The sequence below is a fragment of the Eriocheir sinensis genome, chromosome 54 (genome assembly GCF_024679095.1).
Source record: "Eriocheir sinensis breed Jianghai 21 chromosome 54, ASM2467909v1, whole genome shotgun sequence".
In the NCBI taxonomy this organism is placed as follows: Eukaryota; Metazoa; Arthropoda; class Malacostraca; order Decapoda; family Varunidae; genus Eriocheir; species Eriocheir sinensis.
In genome coordinates, this window is record NC_066562.1 from 8,144,113 (window position 1) to 8,160,922 (window position 16,810).

At 42.7% G+C, this 16,810-nt stretch overlaps 1 protein-coding gene and 1 long non-coding RNA gene across 3 annotated transcripts in view; both read left to right on the plus strand.

Annotated features, from left to right (window-relative positions):
- The window catches only part of LOC126983711 (lachesin-like), a 196,614-nt gene extending 188,261 nt beyond the window's left edge, over window positions 1-8,353 (plus strand). Inside the window, exons 5-9 of one of the 2 annotated variants that reach the window (XM_050836765.1) lie at window positions 1,396-1,670; window positions 3,345-3,518; window positions 5,213-5,347; window positions 6,160-6,373; window positions 6,897-8,353. In XM_050836765.1, coding sequence (XP_050692722.1) covers window positions 1,396-1,670; window positions 3,345-3,518; window positions 5,213-5,347; window positions 6,160-6,373; window positions 6,897-7,024 — 926 coding nt within the window. In that variant the 3' untranslated portion in view covers window positions 7,025-8,353. The remainder of the gene's footprint in view (window positions 1-1,395; window positions 1,671-3,344; window positions 3,519-5,212; window positions 5,348-6,159; window positions 6,374-6,896) is intronic. The other variant, XM_050836766.1, reaches the window with a different exon arrangement.
- Window positions 8,354-11,222: 2,869 nt separating this feature from the next.
- LOC126983718 (uncharacterized) lies at window positions 11,223-16,697 on the plus strand. The gene is made up of 4 exons (XR_007736174.1): window positions 11,223-11,472; window positions 12,177-12,319; window positions 14,800-14,925; window positions 16,668-16,697. It is a non-coding gene; the product is annotated as an uncharacterized LOC126983718 (long non-coding RNA).
- The last annotated feature ends 113 nt before the right edge of the window (window positions 16,698-16,810 follow it).

Genomic DNA, 16,810 nt, shown 5'->3' on the forward strand with positions numbered 1-16,810 from the left:
CAAAGATGTAGTGTATCAGGTTAACTGTGGCGTGATGGCTGGAGGAGAAGGAGAAGGAGGAGGAAGAAGCATGGAAACTTGGATATACAGGCAACAGAATAACATCTTGCTCATTACGAGGAAGGAAGGAGAAGGAAAAAGAGAGAGAAATAAATAAAAAAAAGGAGAAGGAAAGAAAAGAAGAAAAGAGAAGGGAAGAAAGAGAGAAAAGAAAGGAAGGAAGGAGAGAGAAAATATAAATAAAAAGAAGAGAGAGAGAGAGAGAGAGAGAGAGAGAGAGAGAGAGAGAGAGAGAGAGAGAGAGAGAGAGAGAGAGAGAGAGAGAGAGAGAGAGAGAGAGAGAGTTTCCCCTCCCAAGAACACATATTTGCCAAGGCTTTCGTAGGAGTTTGGGGCATTTCCAGGAGTAGTTTTATGATCCTGGTGGTAGTTTGACCCTTCCTCTGTACCATGAACCTAAAGAAACATATATTTGCCTAGGCTTTCGTAGGCGTTTGGGGCATTTCCAGGAGTAGCTTCATGACCCTGGTGGTAGTTTGACCCTTCTTCTGTACCATGAACCTAAAGAAACACATAATTGCCAAGGCTTTCGTAGGAGTTTGGGGCATTTCCAGGAGTAGTTTCATGACCCTGGTAGTAGCTTGACCCTTCCTCTGTACCATGAACCTAAAAAAACACTCATTAGAAACCGACTGACCCCCTCTTTGACCTTTAGAAATAGCTGATGTGAGAAGCGAAAGTGTCTGATACGACCCTCAAGCTTTTCGACAGCCATTTCATGCCCGCGGATCAAATTAAAGCACTTCAGTATTCAGCTTAGAGGAGGAGGAGGAGGAGGAGGAAACATGGAAACAGGGAAATACAGGCAACAGAATGGCATCTTGCTCATTACGAGGTTGCCCGCTATGGTGATTCAATGTTCTCGACAGCCACTTCATGCCCGGAGATCTGATTAAAGCACTTCAGTATTCAGCTTAGAGGAGGAGGAGGAGGAGGAGGAGGAGGAGGAAACATGGAAACTTGGAAATACAGGCAACAGAATGGCATCTTGCTCATTACGAGGTTGCCCGCTTTGGTGATTCAATGTTCTCGACAGCCAGATCAAATTAAAGCACTTCGGTATTCAGCTTAGAGGAGGAGGAGGAGGAGGAGGAGGAAACATGGAAACTTGGAAATACAGGCAACAGAATGGCATCTTGCTCATTACGAGGTTGCACGCTATGGTGATTCAATCTGCTCGACAGCCAGATCAAATTAAAGCACTTCGGTATTCAGCTTAGAGGAGGAGGAGGAGAAGAAAGGATAAAAGTAACCCATAAACCACACCACCGCCATCAACTCCACCATCAACACCACTCAACACCCCTCTCTCTCTCTCTCTCTCTCTCCTTTCAGATGGTGTTGGCGGTGATACAAGACACCTACGCTGGGCTACCTCATCGCTCCTACAACCCACCAACCACCATCACCACCACCACAACCACCACCACCAGCATCACCACCACAAGCACCACCACTCCCGGTTCTCTCTCTCCTCCTTCATCGCCTCTAGAAATGACGTGAGGAGTCGCAGCATGTCCTTCAGAAACAACAGTGTAGCCAACTTAACGGCGCAGCTTGGGGGGACGGTCTTCCTGCCCTGCCGAACCACCTATGTCATGGAGAGGCAGGTGAGGGACGAGGGAGTACAGGTAGAGAGAGAAAGAAAGGAGAGAAGAGAGGAGAGAGAAAGACAGGTGAGGAAGTGAGGGAGAGAAAGAAAGGAGAAACAGGAGAGATGAAAAGGAGGAAAGAATGACAGGTGAGGGTGTGAGCGAGTACAAGTGGAGAGAGAGAGAGAGAGAGAGAGAGAGAGAGAGAGAGAGAGAGAGAGAGAGAGAGAGAGAGAGAGAGAGAGAGAGAGAAAAGGAAAGAATGGAGGTGAAAGAAGAAAGGAAAGGACAGTACATCAGGTGGAAAAGACAGGTTATAATTGGACGGGGTTACAGGTGAGGGTGGGTGGATTCTGTGTGTGGAAACTGTCTCTTTATTACCTCTTTATTACCTACGCTTATTACCTTCATTAATTAACTGGACTTACGCAATATAACGCCACTTTTATTTATTTTTATTTCTACTCTCGTTTCCCGTTTCCCTTCATCTCTCTCGTCTCTCTCTCTCTCTCTCTCTCTCTCTCTCTCCGGAGGGCTTCAAATATAAAAATGAGAGATGAAAAAAAGTCCCATAATTAACAACCTTATTGAAAAGAACCAGGAGGAGGAGGAAGAGGAGGAGGAGGAGGAAGAGGAGGAGGAGCAGTACTACATGAGAACTGCGGCAGAAATATCCTCCTCTTCAACCTCCTCCTCCTCCTTCTCTTCTTCCTCCTCCTCCTCCTCCTCCTCCTCCTCCTCCTCCTCCTCCTCGTATCTTCCCTCCAGCTCCTCTCATCCTGTTACATCACTATAAAGAGAAAAAACAAATCCACACAATATATTTTTTACCATAATAATGAAACGACAAAAATTATATAAACAAAAAAAAAATATGGAAACTGTTTTTAATATTTTTTTGTACACTCAGATAAGAAAGCAAGATAGATAGACAGGGAAAAAGAGACAGATAGACAGACAGACAGAGTGAAAGAGACAGATAGACAGACAGACAGAGGGAAAGAGATATAGACAGATAGACATAGACAGACAAATATATAAGGAAATTCAAGTTAGCAATAATAATAGTATGCAGATTGATCGATAGACAGACAGACAAACAGAGATAGATACATAGGTAGACAGACAAACAGATAGACAGACAAATATATGGGAAGATAAGTCCCTACAAACACACACACACACACACACACACACACACACACACACACACACACACACACACACACACACACACACACCTTCTAAACGCTCTCCCCAGCATTACAGACATACTAACACACTCTCCCTTCCCCCTTTTTTTTAATCTCCCTTACAAACACAAACACACATACACACTTACTCTCCCCCCTCCCCCCTTCTAAACGCACTCTTCACCCCCCCACACACACATACACGCACACACACTCTACCTCCCTCCTCCCCCAGTACCTACATCTCTCCGCTCCCTCCCCGCACCCCTACACACACTTCTCTCCCCCACATCACTAGTAACACCTCTTCCCCTCCCTTACACACACATACACACAAACAAACACTTAAACACACGTCCTCCCTCTCCCAACCCCAAACAAACACACCTTTCCAAACACCTCCTCCGCAAACACCCACACACACGCCCCCTCCCTCCCCGGCCCTCCCCTCCCCTCACTAACACACTCTCCCCCTCCCTCCCCCCCACGCGTGACCCAGCTCCTGCCGCAGGTGTCGTGGGTGCGCCGAAGGGACTGGCACATCCTGACCTCCGGCACGCAGACCTACACTAGGGAGGAGCGCTTCGCCGTCCACCACCCCGAAGGCAGCACCGAGTGGACGCTGGCGATAAAATATGTGCAGTTAGCGGATGCCGGGACCTACGAGTGTCAGGTAAGGGAGAGGTGTGGTGAAGGGGCAGAGAGGGACCTACGAGTATCAGGTGAAGAAGACCAGGTGTAGTGAAGGGGTAGAGAGGGACCTACGAGTGTCAGGTGAGGAAGAGAAGGTGTATGAAGGGGTAGGGGCGTAGGAAAGAGTTTGAGGTGAAGAAAGATAGGGAAAGGTGTGTTTGTTAGGGGTGGGGGAGAGGGAGGATGTGTGTTAAGGTATGTTTTTTTGTTTGTTTGTGTGTGTATGTGTGTGTATGGGTGTAAGGTGTATTAAGGGGTAGGAGCGTAGGAAAGAGTTTGAGGTGAAGAAAGGTAGAGAAAGGAAGGGTATTTGAGGTAAGAGAAGGTAGGGAAAAGTAGGGAGGGGGAGTTAGGGAAAGAACCAAACAGCAACAAAACCCAGCCTCCTCGCCTTAGTGCTATCTATATATTGAAGGGATGAAAAGTAGTTTGTAAGGATGGGAAAACGAAGGACAGTAGCAGTTCATCTATGGTAAGGAAAGGAAAGGTATTTGAGGTAAGGGAAGGTAGGGAGGGGGAACAAAGAAACAAACAGCAACAAAAAAACAGCTTCTTCGCCTTAATGCTATCTATATATTGAAGGGATGGAAAGTAGTTTGTAAGGAAGGGAAAACAGCTTCCTCGCTTTAGTGTATCTATATATTGAAGGAATGGAAAGTAGTTTGTAAGGAAGGGACAATGTAGAACAGAGGCAGTTTATCTATGGGCAGCTTGTAGGGAATGGCTTATGGCTGAGTGGTATTACTGGAACATATGGAGAGAATAGGTTATAGATAGGGAGAGCTTGTGTAATATGGGTCGAACGTAATAGATAAGTAGATAAATAGAATGATAGATAAATGGACGTCAGCTGATGCAATTAACTGACGTGACTCTAGAATAACAGTGAAAATGGAGAGTGGAAAAACATAAAAGAAAGATTGAAAACGAGATTAAAGAATACATGTGAAAAAAACAATACCAGAACGTCAGTGCAATACGATAACGTTGACACCATGAGAGAGAGAGAGAGAGAGAGAGAGAGAGAGAGAGAGAGAGAGAGAGAGAGAGAGAGAGAATTGTGACGACGTGGTATATAATTGTACTGCGCAGTGATATTCTCTCTCTCTCTCTCTCTCTTCATAAACGGAATGAAGTGAGTTTTATAATCCAATCAACACCTTCATGCGAGAGAGAGAGAGAGAGAGAGAGAGAGAGAGAGAGAGAGAGAGAGAGAGAGAGAGAGAGAGAGAGAGAGAGAGAGAGAGAGAGGCCACTGACATACACTGTTGCAAGGATTTTGACATATTAATCCAAACAAGATATAACTACATTGCTAGGCTGATACATACATACATACATACATACATACATACACGGTTTCAAACACATACATGCATAGACAAACAGACATACAGACATGGACGCAACCACACACACACACACACACACACACACACACACACACACACACACACACACACACACACACACACACACAAACAAACAAACACCACAAACACACACACTTCCATACACATACATACTCAAAACACACAAACACACACACACACACACACAAACAAACAAACAACCCCCATATCGAAAACCCAAGCAAGAAAAAAACGGAAAAAAGAAACAGAAACCAAAAAGAAAACACCTTGCTCTAATTAACCTGTCCTTCCCTTCGCCCAGGTGGCCACGGCTGAGGGGTTGGCGTCTCACCTGGTACAGCTGGACGTGGTGGTGCCGAGGGCTGTCATACCTGGCCGGGCCGAACACCACGTCGAGGCAGGCTCCACCATCTCCCTCACCTGCTTCATTGAACAGGTGAGGAACTGATGGACACCTGGATTTTGGGGGATGAAGTGACGGAAGGGAAGGATTTTTCTGAGTTTCTTTAGTTTGGAGTTGGAGAGAGTGGAATATTTAGGAGTGAAAGGCGGGAGGGAGGGTTTTTTTTTTAGAATAGTAGCTGTAATATTTTTGTCCTTTTCCTCTTCTTCCTTTTTTTATTTCATTTATCTTCTTGTTCCACTGTTCCTCCTACTCATAATCTACCTCCTTTTTTTATCTTCGCGTTTTTCTCTACCCCATTTTGCATTTCCTTTTCTTCTTCCACTCTTCCTCCTCTTTCTCCTTATTCTCTTTCCTCTTTTCCTCTTCTTCCTTTTATTATTTCATTTCTCTCCTTGTTCCCCCGTTCGTCATACTCATTATCTGCCTCCTCCTTATCTTCGCGTTTTTTCTCCCCTATTCTGCACCTCCTTTTCATCATGTTCACTTTCTTCCACTGCTCCTCCTCCTCTGTATCCACTTATTATCTTTCCATTCCTTCAATTATTTCACTTTCCTATCATTACATCCTTCCCTGTATTTCACTCTTCTACATGTGTTCACTCATAATACTCACCCTAATCTCTGCATCTTCCTCTGTTTCTCCTTGTCTTTCCATTCATTCAATCATCTCCCTTTCCTATCCTTGCATCCTTCCCTGTATCTCACTCTTCTACATCTGCTTCCTTCCCTGTATCTCACTCTTCTACATCTGCTTCCTTCCCTGTATCTCAGTCTTGTACATCTGTTCTCTCATAACGCTCACCCTAATCTCCCCATCCTTCTCCCCCTCCCCCCCCCCCCAGAGCCCCGTGGCCCCGCAGTACATCTTCTGGTACCACAACGCGCGGATGATAAATTATGACCGTGAGCGAGGCGGCGTGGCGGTGCACATTGAGGCGCGGCCAAGGGTGGCGTCGAGGCTTCGGGTGAGCGACGCGCGGCCCGAGGACTCCGGCAACTACACGTGCGCCGCCGCCAACACCAAGCCGGCCTCCGTCACGGTCTATATTACGGAGGGTGAGTGGGCGTGTGTGTGGGGTGTGGAGTGTAGGCATCGTTGCCATATTATCGTATTCACCACCTAGTATTCATCCTTTTTAAGCCTCAAACTCTCGTACCTACACAAATAACGTTAGAAAATCAAAGTTAGCGTTAAAACTCATATATATTAATGTTTTTGTTGGTTTTTGCTATAGTTATCAGTCAGAAACTACGACAATGCTATGCGATGAGTACGATAATTTGGCAACGCTGGGTGTGTGTGGGGGGGGAGGGGGGGGGGGGTCTGGTCACGTGCTAGACTTGGAATTGCCTCTGTCACTGTGGTTTTATTTGCTGGCTTATGATCCCCCGTAGCAAGTCTGCCTATGACTGTCTATTTATTTTCCCTAATACGTTCTTTCCTTACACCCTCACTCCCTCTACTTCCCTGCCTCCTTGTCTCTAGTTCCTACTCTCCTCCTTACTCACTATCATCCTCTCTGTGAATGAATAAACGGTTAAATAAGGGCGATAAACCAGTAAAGTCTCTCCGCCACAGCCGCCAACAAGATCGCCGCCGTTCAGCCTCGCGCCCCTGACAACAGTGCCGCGCCGGGCCCCTCCCTGACCCTGCTGGCACCGCTACTACTTCTTCTGCCACCCCTGCTGCCCTGCTGCTGCCACTGAACCCACGCAGCTCCCTCGCCGGGCACTCCCTCCTCCTCCTCTTCCTGCCGCTAAACGCAAGAATGAGATGGAGGAATGGGTGGACAAGGGTTGATGTTCTTTCTTCTGCCTACAATCCACACCAAACGGGACATTGATGAGGTTAAGGACTCCAGTCAACTCCCTTCTGAAGCCCAATGCAGGAGTGAGATGGAGAGACAAGTGGGCATGGATAGAGACTCATTCTTCTGCCCTCAACCCGTCTTGCATCTTACCCCGAGGAGAAGGACACGAAGATAGCATGCCCTTCCGAAACCCAATGCAAGAATGAGATGGAGAGACAAGTGGGCATGGATAGAGACTCATTCTTCTGCCCTCAACCCGTCTTGCGTCTTACCCCGAGGAGGACACGAAGACAGGATGCCCTTCCGAAACCCAATGCAAGAATGAGATGGAGAGACAAGTGGGCATGGTTAGAGACTCATTCTTCTGCCCTCAACCCGTCTTGCATCTTACCCCGAGGAGGACACGAAGACAGGATGCCCTTCCGAAACCCAATGCAAGAATGAGATGGAGAGACAAGTGGGCACGGATAGAGACTCATTCTTCTGCCCTCAACCCGTCTTGCATCTTACCCCGAGGAGAAGGACACGAAGATAGCATGCCCTTCCGAAACCCAATGCAAGAATGAGATGGAGAGACAAGTGGGCACGGATAGAGACTCGTTCTTCTGCCCTCAACCCGTCTTGCATCTTACCCCAAGGAGAAGGACACGAAGACAGGATGCCATTCCGAAACCCAATGCAAGAGTGAGATGAAGAGACAAGTGGATATGGATCGAGACTCATTTTTCTGCTCTCAACTCGTCTTGCGTCTTACCCCAAGGAGGACACGAATATAAGGTTTTAAGGACATCCCCATCCCTCCTCCTTGCAGACCGGCACAAGAAACGCGGAAACGGATGGACACTAGTGGACTCTTGATTCTCCCAACGGTCCGTCTCGCATCCTCTTACCCTAACGAGATGAGGCGGTGAAGATTCAAGATGCCATTCACCTCCCAGCTTGCCCCACCTCACACAGCCTCCCTCTGCAGCCCCACGCAAGAATGAGATTGAGAAACGGATGGAGACGGGTTAGAGACTTTGTTCTAAATGGATATTGATGGGTAAAGACTCATTTTTCTCCCCATAATAGTAGAAAAATATACAGTGCTACAATACGAGTAATACAACCAATACAGTAATAGAATGATAGGAAAACTTATACAGTGATGCAGAGATACGAAAAATGGACAGTGACATCGTAATACAACCAATACAGAAATACAATGAGTTACCTTATCATGACACAATAACAGAAACTACAGTGCTATAATGTACAATGATTCAACCAACAGAAATACAATGATGGAACAACTTTGATCATTAAACAATGTGAGCGAAAATGGACAGTCACATCATACTACAACCAAAACAGAAATACAATGCGAATACAACAGAAATTAGTGCTACAACGCATAGTACTCAACATGGGAGGGTGAGGGGGGGGGTAAGCGAGCAGGGAGAGACTCAAACGTGTTCTGATCATGTTCTGCCCTCGTTTTGATCATTTCCTCCGCTCATAATAATAGGAATAATGATGATGATTATTTCTTTTTGCATACGTGTGTTAACAAGACGGATTGATCGATTATATACGTATTGAATTTTTGTGTACATGGAGTGTGTCAACTACTACTACTACTACTACTATTATCGTCCGTTTCACACTACAACTACTTCTACTACTACCACTACTACTACTATGATCCGTTTCAGTCTACTACTACTACTACTACTTCTACTACTACTTCTACTACTACTACTACTACTACTACAGTGTCATTATTATAGGCATGTGTATTTTGTGGATGGTGTAAAAAAAACATGTGTATAGAGTGTGTATATACATATATCTCTATTTTTATAACTGTTATCTATATAAATACTGATCTATAACCGATTGTCAAGGTGTGTGTTTGCCTCCATACCTGAAGACTGTTATATAGTTTGTTATTATTACTGTTGTTAGTATTTTGTTTTTCATTTTTACTATTATTAACATTGGTATTTAATTACTAATGCTACTACTACTACTACTACTACTGCTACTATAAACTACTTATTTCTTTACTTATAATGGGAATATATCTCTTTCATTAAAGGTAAGGGTGCTATTTAAAGGTAAGGATAAGGGTGCTATTTAAAGGTAAGGATAAGGGTGCTATTTAGAGGTAAGGATAAGGGTGCTATTTAGAGGTAAGGATAAGGGTGCTATTTAGAGGTAAGGATAAGGGTACTATTTAGAGGTAAGGATAAGGGTGCTATTTAGAGGTAAGGATAAGGGTACTATTTAGAGGTAAGGATAAGGGTGCTATTTAGAGGTAAGGATAAGGGTGCTATTTAAAGGTAAGGATAAGGGTGCTATTTAAAGGCAAGGATAAGGGTGCTATTTAGAGGTAAGGATAAGGGTGCTATTTAAAGGTAAGGATAAGGGTGCTATTTAGAGGTAAGGATAAGGGTGCTATTTAAAGGTAAGGATAAGGGTGCTATTTAAAGGTAAGGATAAAAGGTAAGGATAAGGGTGCTATTTAAAGGCAAGGATAAGGGTGCTATTTAGAGGTAAGGATAAGGGTGCTATTTAAAGGTAAGGATAAGGGTGCTATTTAGAGGTAAGGATAAGGTTGCTATTTAGGTAAGGATAAGGTGCTATTTAAAGGCAAGGATTGCTATTTAAAGGTAAGGATAAGGGTGCTATTTAAAGGTAAGGATAAGGGTGCTATTTAAAGGTAAGGATAAGGGTGCTATTTAAAGGTAAGGATAAGGGTGCTATTTAAAGGTAAGGATAAGGGTGCTATTTAAAGGTAAGGATAAGGGTGCATTTAAAGGTAAGGATAAGGGTGCTATTTAAAGGTAAGGATAAGGGTGCATTTAAAGGTAAGGATAAGGGTACATTTAAAGGTAAGGGTGGGTACATTAAGGTAAGGGTACATTTAAAGGTAAGGATAAGGGTGCTATTTAAAGGTAAGGATAAGGGTACATTTAAAGGTAAGGATAAGGGTACATTTAAAGGTAAGGATAAGGGTGCTATTTAAAGGTAAGGATAAGGGTACATTTAAAGGTAAGGATAAGGGTGCTATTTAAAGGTAAGGATAAGGGTGCATTTAAAGGTAAGGATAAGGGTGCTATTTAAAGGTAAGGATAAGGGTACATTTAAAGGTGCATTTAAAGGTAAGGATAAGGGTACATTTAAAGGTAAGGTAAGGGTACATTTAAAGGTAAGGATAAGGGTGCTATTTAAAGGTTAGGATAAGGGTGCTATTTAAAGGTAAGGATAAGGGTGCTATTTAAAGGTAAGGATAAGGGTCCCATTTAAAGGCAAGGATAAGGGTCCCATTTAAAGGCAAGGATAAGGTTGCTATTTAAAGACAAGGATAAGGTTGCTATTTAAAGGTAAGGATAAGGGTCCCATTTAAAGGTAAGGATAAGGGTGCTATTTAAAGGTTAGGATAAGGGTGCTATTTAAAGGTAAGGATAAGGGTCCCATTTAAAGGTAAGGATAAGGTTGCTATTTAAAGGTAAGGATAAGGGTGCTATTTAAAGGTAAGGATAAGGGTGCTATTTAAAGGTAAGGATAAGGGTGCTATTTAAAGGTAAGGATAAGGGTCCCATTTAAAGGCAAGGATAAGGGTGCTATTTAAAGGTAAGGATAAGGGTCCCATTTAAAGGCAAGGATAAGGGTGCTATTTAAAGGCAAGGATAAGGGTGCTATTTAAAGGCAAGGATAAGGGTGCTATTTAAAGGCAAGGATAAGGGTGCTATTTAAAGGCAAGGATAAGGGTGCTATTTAAAGGCAAGGATAAGGGTGCTATTTAAAGGTAAGGATAAGGGTGCTATTTAAAGGCAAGGATAAGGGTGCTATTTAAAGGCAAGGATAAGGGTGTTATTTAAAGGCAAGGATAAGGGTGTTATTCAAAGGCAAGGATAAGGGTCCCATTTAAAGGCAAGGATAAGGGTGCTATTTAAAGATAAGGGTAAGGTTGCTATTTAAAGGGTACACTTAATTAAAGATAACGATTAGGGTGCTATTTAAAGGTAAAGGTGGGTACATTTAAGGGTAAGGATAGGTACATTAAGGTATTAAAGGTAAGGGGAAGAATACGAGATGGTAACACTGGCTGTCCCTCTGGCGGCACGCGGGCACACCAGTAACACCTGTGGCGGGGAAGTGCAGGTGAAGGTGTCATATTTTAGCCATTTTCAGCCCTTTACCCTCGCTGCCGCGCCTCCGCCGGGCCGCTGCAGGAGGAGCAAGGACAGGGCACCTTCAGGATGTGGGTAGGATCTGCAGGACGGCTGGGAAGGATGTGTAAAGTGTGGGGGAGGTCCTGCCGCCACCACCACCACTACCTGGACAGCTGATTGACAGGTGTGTGTGTGTGTGTGCGAGAGAGAGAGAGAGAGAGAGAGAGAGAGAGAGAGAGAGAGAGAGATACGGTGTTTTTGTATTAAAGAGAGAGAGAGAGAGAGAGAGAGAGAGAGAGAGAGAGAGAGAGAGAGAGAGACGGTGTTTGTGTATTAAAGAGAGAGAGAGAGACGGTGTTTGTGTATTAAAAAGAGAGAGAGAGAGAGAGAGAGAGAGAGAGAGAGAGAGAGAGAGAGAGAGAGAGAGAGAGAGAGAGAGAGAGAGAGAGAGAGAGAATAAATACGGTGTGTGTAATTCACCCACGGCCTGATCACTAACTGGGCTCGTCATCGCCAGCAAGTATATACCGTAGTTGCCTTTGTCAGTCTAGTATTTAAAAGTTCTACAATTTGCCTTACTTTTCTTTCTAGCTATATCACAAACTGGCAGGCAAGTGACTTTTTTTTCCAATTTTCCCCCAAACTAGAGAAAATTACTTAAGTGGGGTTTTACAATTTCTGCCCCAAACTAGAAAAAATTACTTGGTTTTTTTTCCAATTTCCCCCAAACTAGAGAACATTACTTAAGTGTTTTGTTAATGAAAGTGATGTTGTGCTTTATATATATTCTCCTCCAGTCTGTCATGACCTCCCCATATACTGCTGTAGCCATGCACTGTAGAAAAATACCCATCACAAAAAGACTACAACTTGTCACTTAAATTTCAGATGCTGAGTGACCCGACAGCACTGGAGGTCATGAAGGAAAGGCCAGGTCATGTCATGCTGTGGCTAATATGCTGAGGATGCAAGAATGACAGAAGGTTACAGAGAGGCCAGCTAGGCATCTTCCAAGTGGCTGCTCCTGAGAAGTATACGGACCTACTTATTTAGCATCTCTCCTCCCCAGCCAGAAATGTGTTGAACTTCCATTTGAAACTCTGGCCTGTATTCTCTGATGATCTCACAACTATTTCCCAAAGCCACAGTTAGTTAGGTTCTTATGAGGGCTACTCTTTCATGGTGCAGAAGCGTTGTTAAACTATCACTAGGCTCATATACTATCCTCGGAAATACTAACACAGCCTTCACTAATTTTGCCTTGTTAAACTCTCACTAGGCTCCTAAAACTACCCTTGGAAATACTAACACAGCCTTTATTAATTTTGCCTTGTTAAACTCTCACTAGGCTCATAAAACTACCCTAGGAAATACTAACACAGCCTTTATTAAATTTGCCTTGTTAAACTCTCACTAGGCTCATAAAACTACCCTTGGAAATACTAACACAGCCTTTACTAATTTTGCCTTGTTAAACTATTATTAGGCTCATAAAACTACCCTTGGAAATACTAACACAGCCTTTATTAATTTTGCCTTGTTAAACTATTATTAGGCTCATAAAACTATCCTTGGAAATACTAGCACAACCTTCACCAATTTTGCCTTGTTAAACTATTAATAGGCTCATAAAACTACCCATGGAAATATTAATGCAACCTCCACCAAAGTCGTACCAGTGTGAAAGTATAAACCCACAAATGTTAGAGAATATGGGCCGTTTTAATATTTAAGAAATTTGTTGAATCACTTTTAGAAACCTTTACCATACTATAAGGATCAACAAAACATCAAATTGCTATATCTATCCACTACCCTATTTCTTAAACCAGTTTCTGCCTATCTTCAGAGTACGTATTTAACTTTTCCTATTGCTGCAGGTGGTATATATATTCTTTCATTAATTGTTTGTTGTCATGAAACCCAATGCCTCAATAGAATTAAGTCTCAGTTATCCACTATCAAGTTGAGGTTTAGTGAGAGACAGGGTGGCTTATTTTTAAACTTGCATACAGTCACCTCTTGATTAACGCGAGGGTTACGATCCTGGAGATATCGTGTTATTTAAAATCGCGTTATTTAAACATAATTTCCCCATAAGAAACAATAGTAATAGGGGGTTACGTTCCTGGACACTGGGAAAGTCTGCCTATTTGGGGGATTTTGTTAATTTAACCTTAAAAAATCACATTATTAAATATCAGCAAAGTAGCGAAGGATGCTGCTGAAGGGATTTGAATACTAGCTGAGTTTTATTGTTATTAATATTCTTTTTCTTCTTTTCTTTCTTCTTCTACTACTACTAATTATTATTATTATTATTGTTATTATCAAGTCTACGCACATTCAATGACCCTTATTATCAAGTCTTTACGCACATTCAATAACCCGTTGCTATCCAAACTAAGTCACAAGGGAAGCGGAAAAAAAATCCACCTAATTACTCCTTTTATTTTATTTCTTCTTCTTCTCTTATTATTATTGTTATTATTATTATTATCAAGTCTTTACGCACATTCAATGACCCGTTGCTATCCAAACTAAGTCACAAGGGAAGCATAAATTACTTACTTAACCAATTACTCCTTTTATTGAATTGACTTCCATCACAGAGAGAGAGATGCTCATATAATTATTCTCGATTTGATTTACACCACACACAGACAGACGGAGTGAGGTTATTAAATTACAGCATCTCTTTATTTACTAATAGCAAGTGTGTGTGGGTGACAAAGACATCAAAAAGAGTGGATTGAGGCAACACATTCTCAATCATTTCAAAGCTCACACACTCACATATAATAAGGCTTTGGTAGAGGTTCTGTCAGTGTTTCCAAGGGGAGTTTTATGAGCCTAGTGATAGTTTAACAAGGCTTCTGCACCATGGATGTGAAGAAACAATCATGAGAATCTGACTAATCTCCTTTGTGACCTTTGGAAGTAGTTGTTGTGAGCCAAAAGTGTCCGAGAATACAGGGTTGAGAGAGAGAGGCAGCGGATTTAGTGTGGGGGTGAGAACAAAAAGAGAGATAGAGAACTGACTTTGTGTGAGAATGTGTGTGAGGCAACGTGTGAATGTTTGGTCTATGAAAATTAGTCTCTAAAAGATAAAGAAAGGCTACTGGGATAAAATTAGAGTGAAGCAGTATGTGTTTTTCAGTAAGAGTATTAAAGAAAAGTAGAGAGGATAGATTGGATTTGCATGAGTATGACCTAGTGTTATACAGAGTGAGAGTCGGGTGTGTGTGAGCGTGTGTAAGAGAGGATAGAGAAAGGAAGGAGAGAGATGTGTGTGTGTGTGTGTGTGTGTTAGATTTTAAGAATAGCATTTCCTTTCCTTCCGTTCATGTCCTTTTCTAAATTTCTCTTCCAGGTTTTAAGAACAGCATCTCCTCTTTTCTTTCCATTTGTCTTCTCCTTTTCTAACTTTGTCTTCCAGATTTTAAGAACAGCGTTTCCTCCTTCCCTTCCGTTCATCTTGTCCTTTTCTAACTTTCTCCTCCTCTTGCAGATCTCCGGCTGGTGAGGGAATGTTCCAGTGAGGCAAGAGGAGTCAGGCACGGTGGAGGAGGTGAAGCACAGCAGGGAGGAACAAGATGAGGAGCAAGAGGGGCCATCAGAATCATCCACTGCCGAAGTTAGATTTATCAGTTGTTTTGTATTCTTTTCTGTAGCTAGATTTTTTTTTTTTTTTTTTTTTTTTCTGTATCTAGATTGCTTTTGCCCCCAAGTTTAGTTTACACTCTTCATTCTAATCAGTTGTCATAAGGTTGTTTTAGCTTATCATATCACTTGTCTTACCACAGAGCTGATAAGATCTCGTAACATTCATTGCTTGGTATAAGAATGTTTTGATACCTTTAGATCTGCAGTTATTTGTGCCACGTAGTTTTATCTTGCACTGCTAAACTTGTGAATGTTTGATCTATGAAAATTAGTCTCTAAAATGTAAAGAAAGGCTACTGGGATAAAATTAGAGTGAGAATAAGTAGGAGATTGGTTAAAGAATGATTATGTCACTTTTTACTTGTTGATTTTCACAGCGACTTCCAACCCAAGAACAAAGTAAGAATTCTCAGATAAAATGATCTTGATAACCAGTCACTTGAAATTTTATCCAAAGTGTGGAGGAGCTGAGGTAGAGAACTTTTGTTTTAAAGATTTGTGAAGACGTGGACCTGCATGTTTGGGTGGAGAGCACTCCCTCCCTCCCCCTTCTTTTTCTCACTACGTTCAATGGTCACGGCGCATGGCAGAGCCGAGGTAGATAATGACTTGAGGTTCATAGTGAGTCACACCCAGTCACGTGTACTTAATACAAGTTGGCCACCAAGAAAGTTTTAATATAGTTCTATTAGATATTTACTGGTCTTTCATCAGGAAATTCAGTGGTCAACTTTCATATCCGTGCATGTAATTTGAAGTGACCAAAGTAATCAAAATCATTTTTCATCTGAGAATCCTTACTTTGATAGTTGCTCTAAAAATTGATTGATAAAATGTGGTATAAAGATTTTTCAACATTTCTTATGCATATTCTCAAGCTTACTTTAGTCACTCTTTACCCTTTAGAAATCAATGCCTAAGGGCCTGTCCACACGATCGAGCAGTGCCTTCGAGCGGTCTGCCCGTTGACGGGCCTACCGCTTGTGCCCTGCCTGCTGAAAATCTAGTAGTTTTTCAGCGGGCACAAGCGGTAAGCCCGTCAACAAGCAGACCGCTCGCCTGTGCTTGATCATGTGGACAGGCCTTAAGGAGAATATTCACAACTTTAGTGGTGTAAGGGAAAATTATGTAGCACAAGAAGTGACTGCAGATCTTAAGGTATTGAGCATTCTTATACTGAGCAATGGATGTTATGGAGATCTAATCAGCTCTGTGGGGAGATACAAGGAACCTTTTAAGGAATAGGAGAGTGAAGTCCAAATTATACTAAAGATATTTATTTGGTCAGTAAGTTACAGTATAAAACAGCCCCCACATTACAAAACATCCCTTCAACACAGCAGCCACAGCATAAAAAAAAAAACTAAAAATCAAATCCAATTCTTAGTGGGGAGAATCTCTACTCTTACACTTGCCCTGTTAGACAACCAGCAACACTGCCAGCCACCAGGACGGGTCGCTGTGTCGGGGGTCATGGCGCCCCTCCCTCCCCCAAGACAAGGGAGGGAGGGGCGCTAAAGTAATGTCTTGAGGGTAGCTTGCAGTCCTCCAGTGTTGTTGTTTTGTGTTAGTTGAGGTCTTGAGGGTAGCTTGCAGTCCTCCAGTGATGTTGTTTTGTGTTAGTTGAGGTCTTGAGGGTAGCTTGCAGTCCTCCAGTGATGTTATCTTGTGCTAGTTGAAGTCCAGGGTCATCTTAAGTTGTCTTCATTGCAGGTGACGATGGCTGGCTGTCTTCCGCCATCCCTGGAAGAAAAGTTTTTGTGAGTGGTTGGCTCCTATGGGTTTGGTGGTGTGAAACGTCAATATTTTCAAGTTAATTTTCTGCAGTACTAAAGTTTTGAAGTTTAATCTCTTTT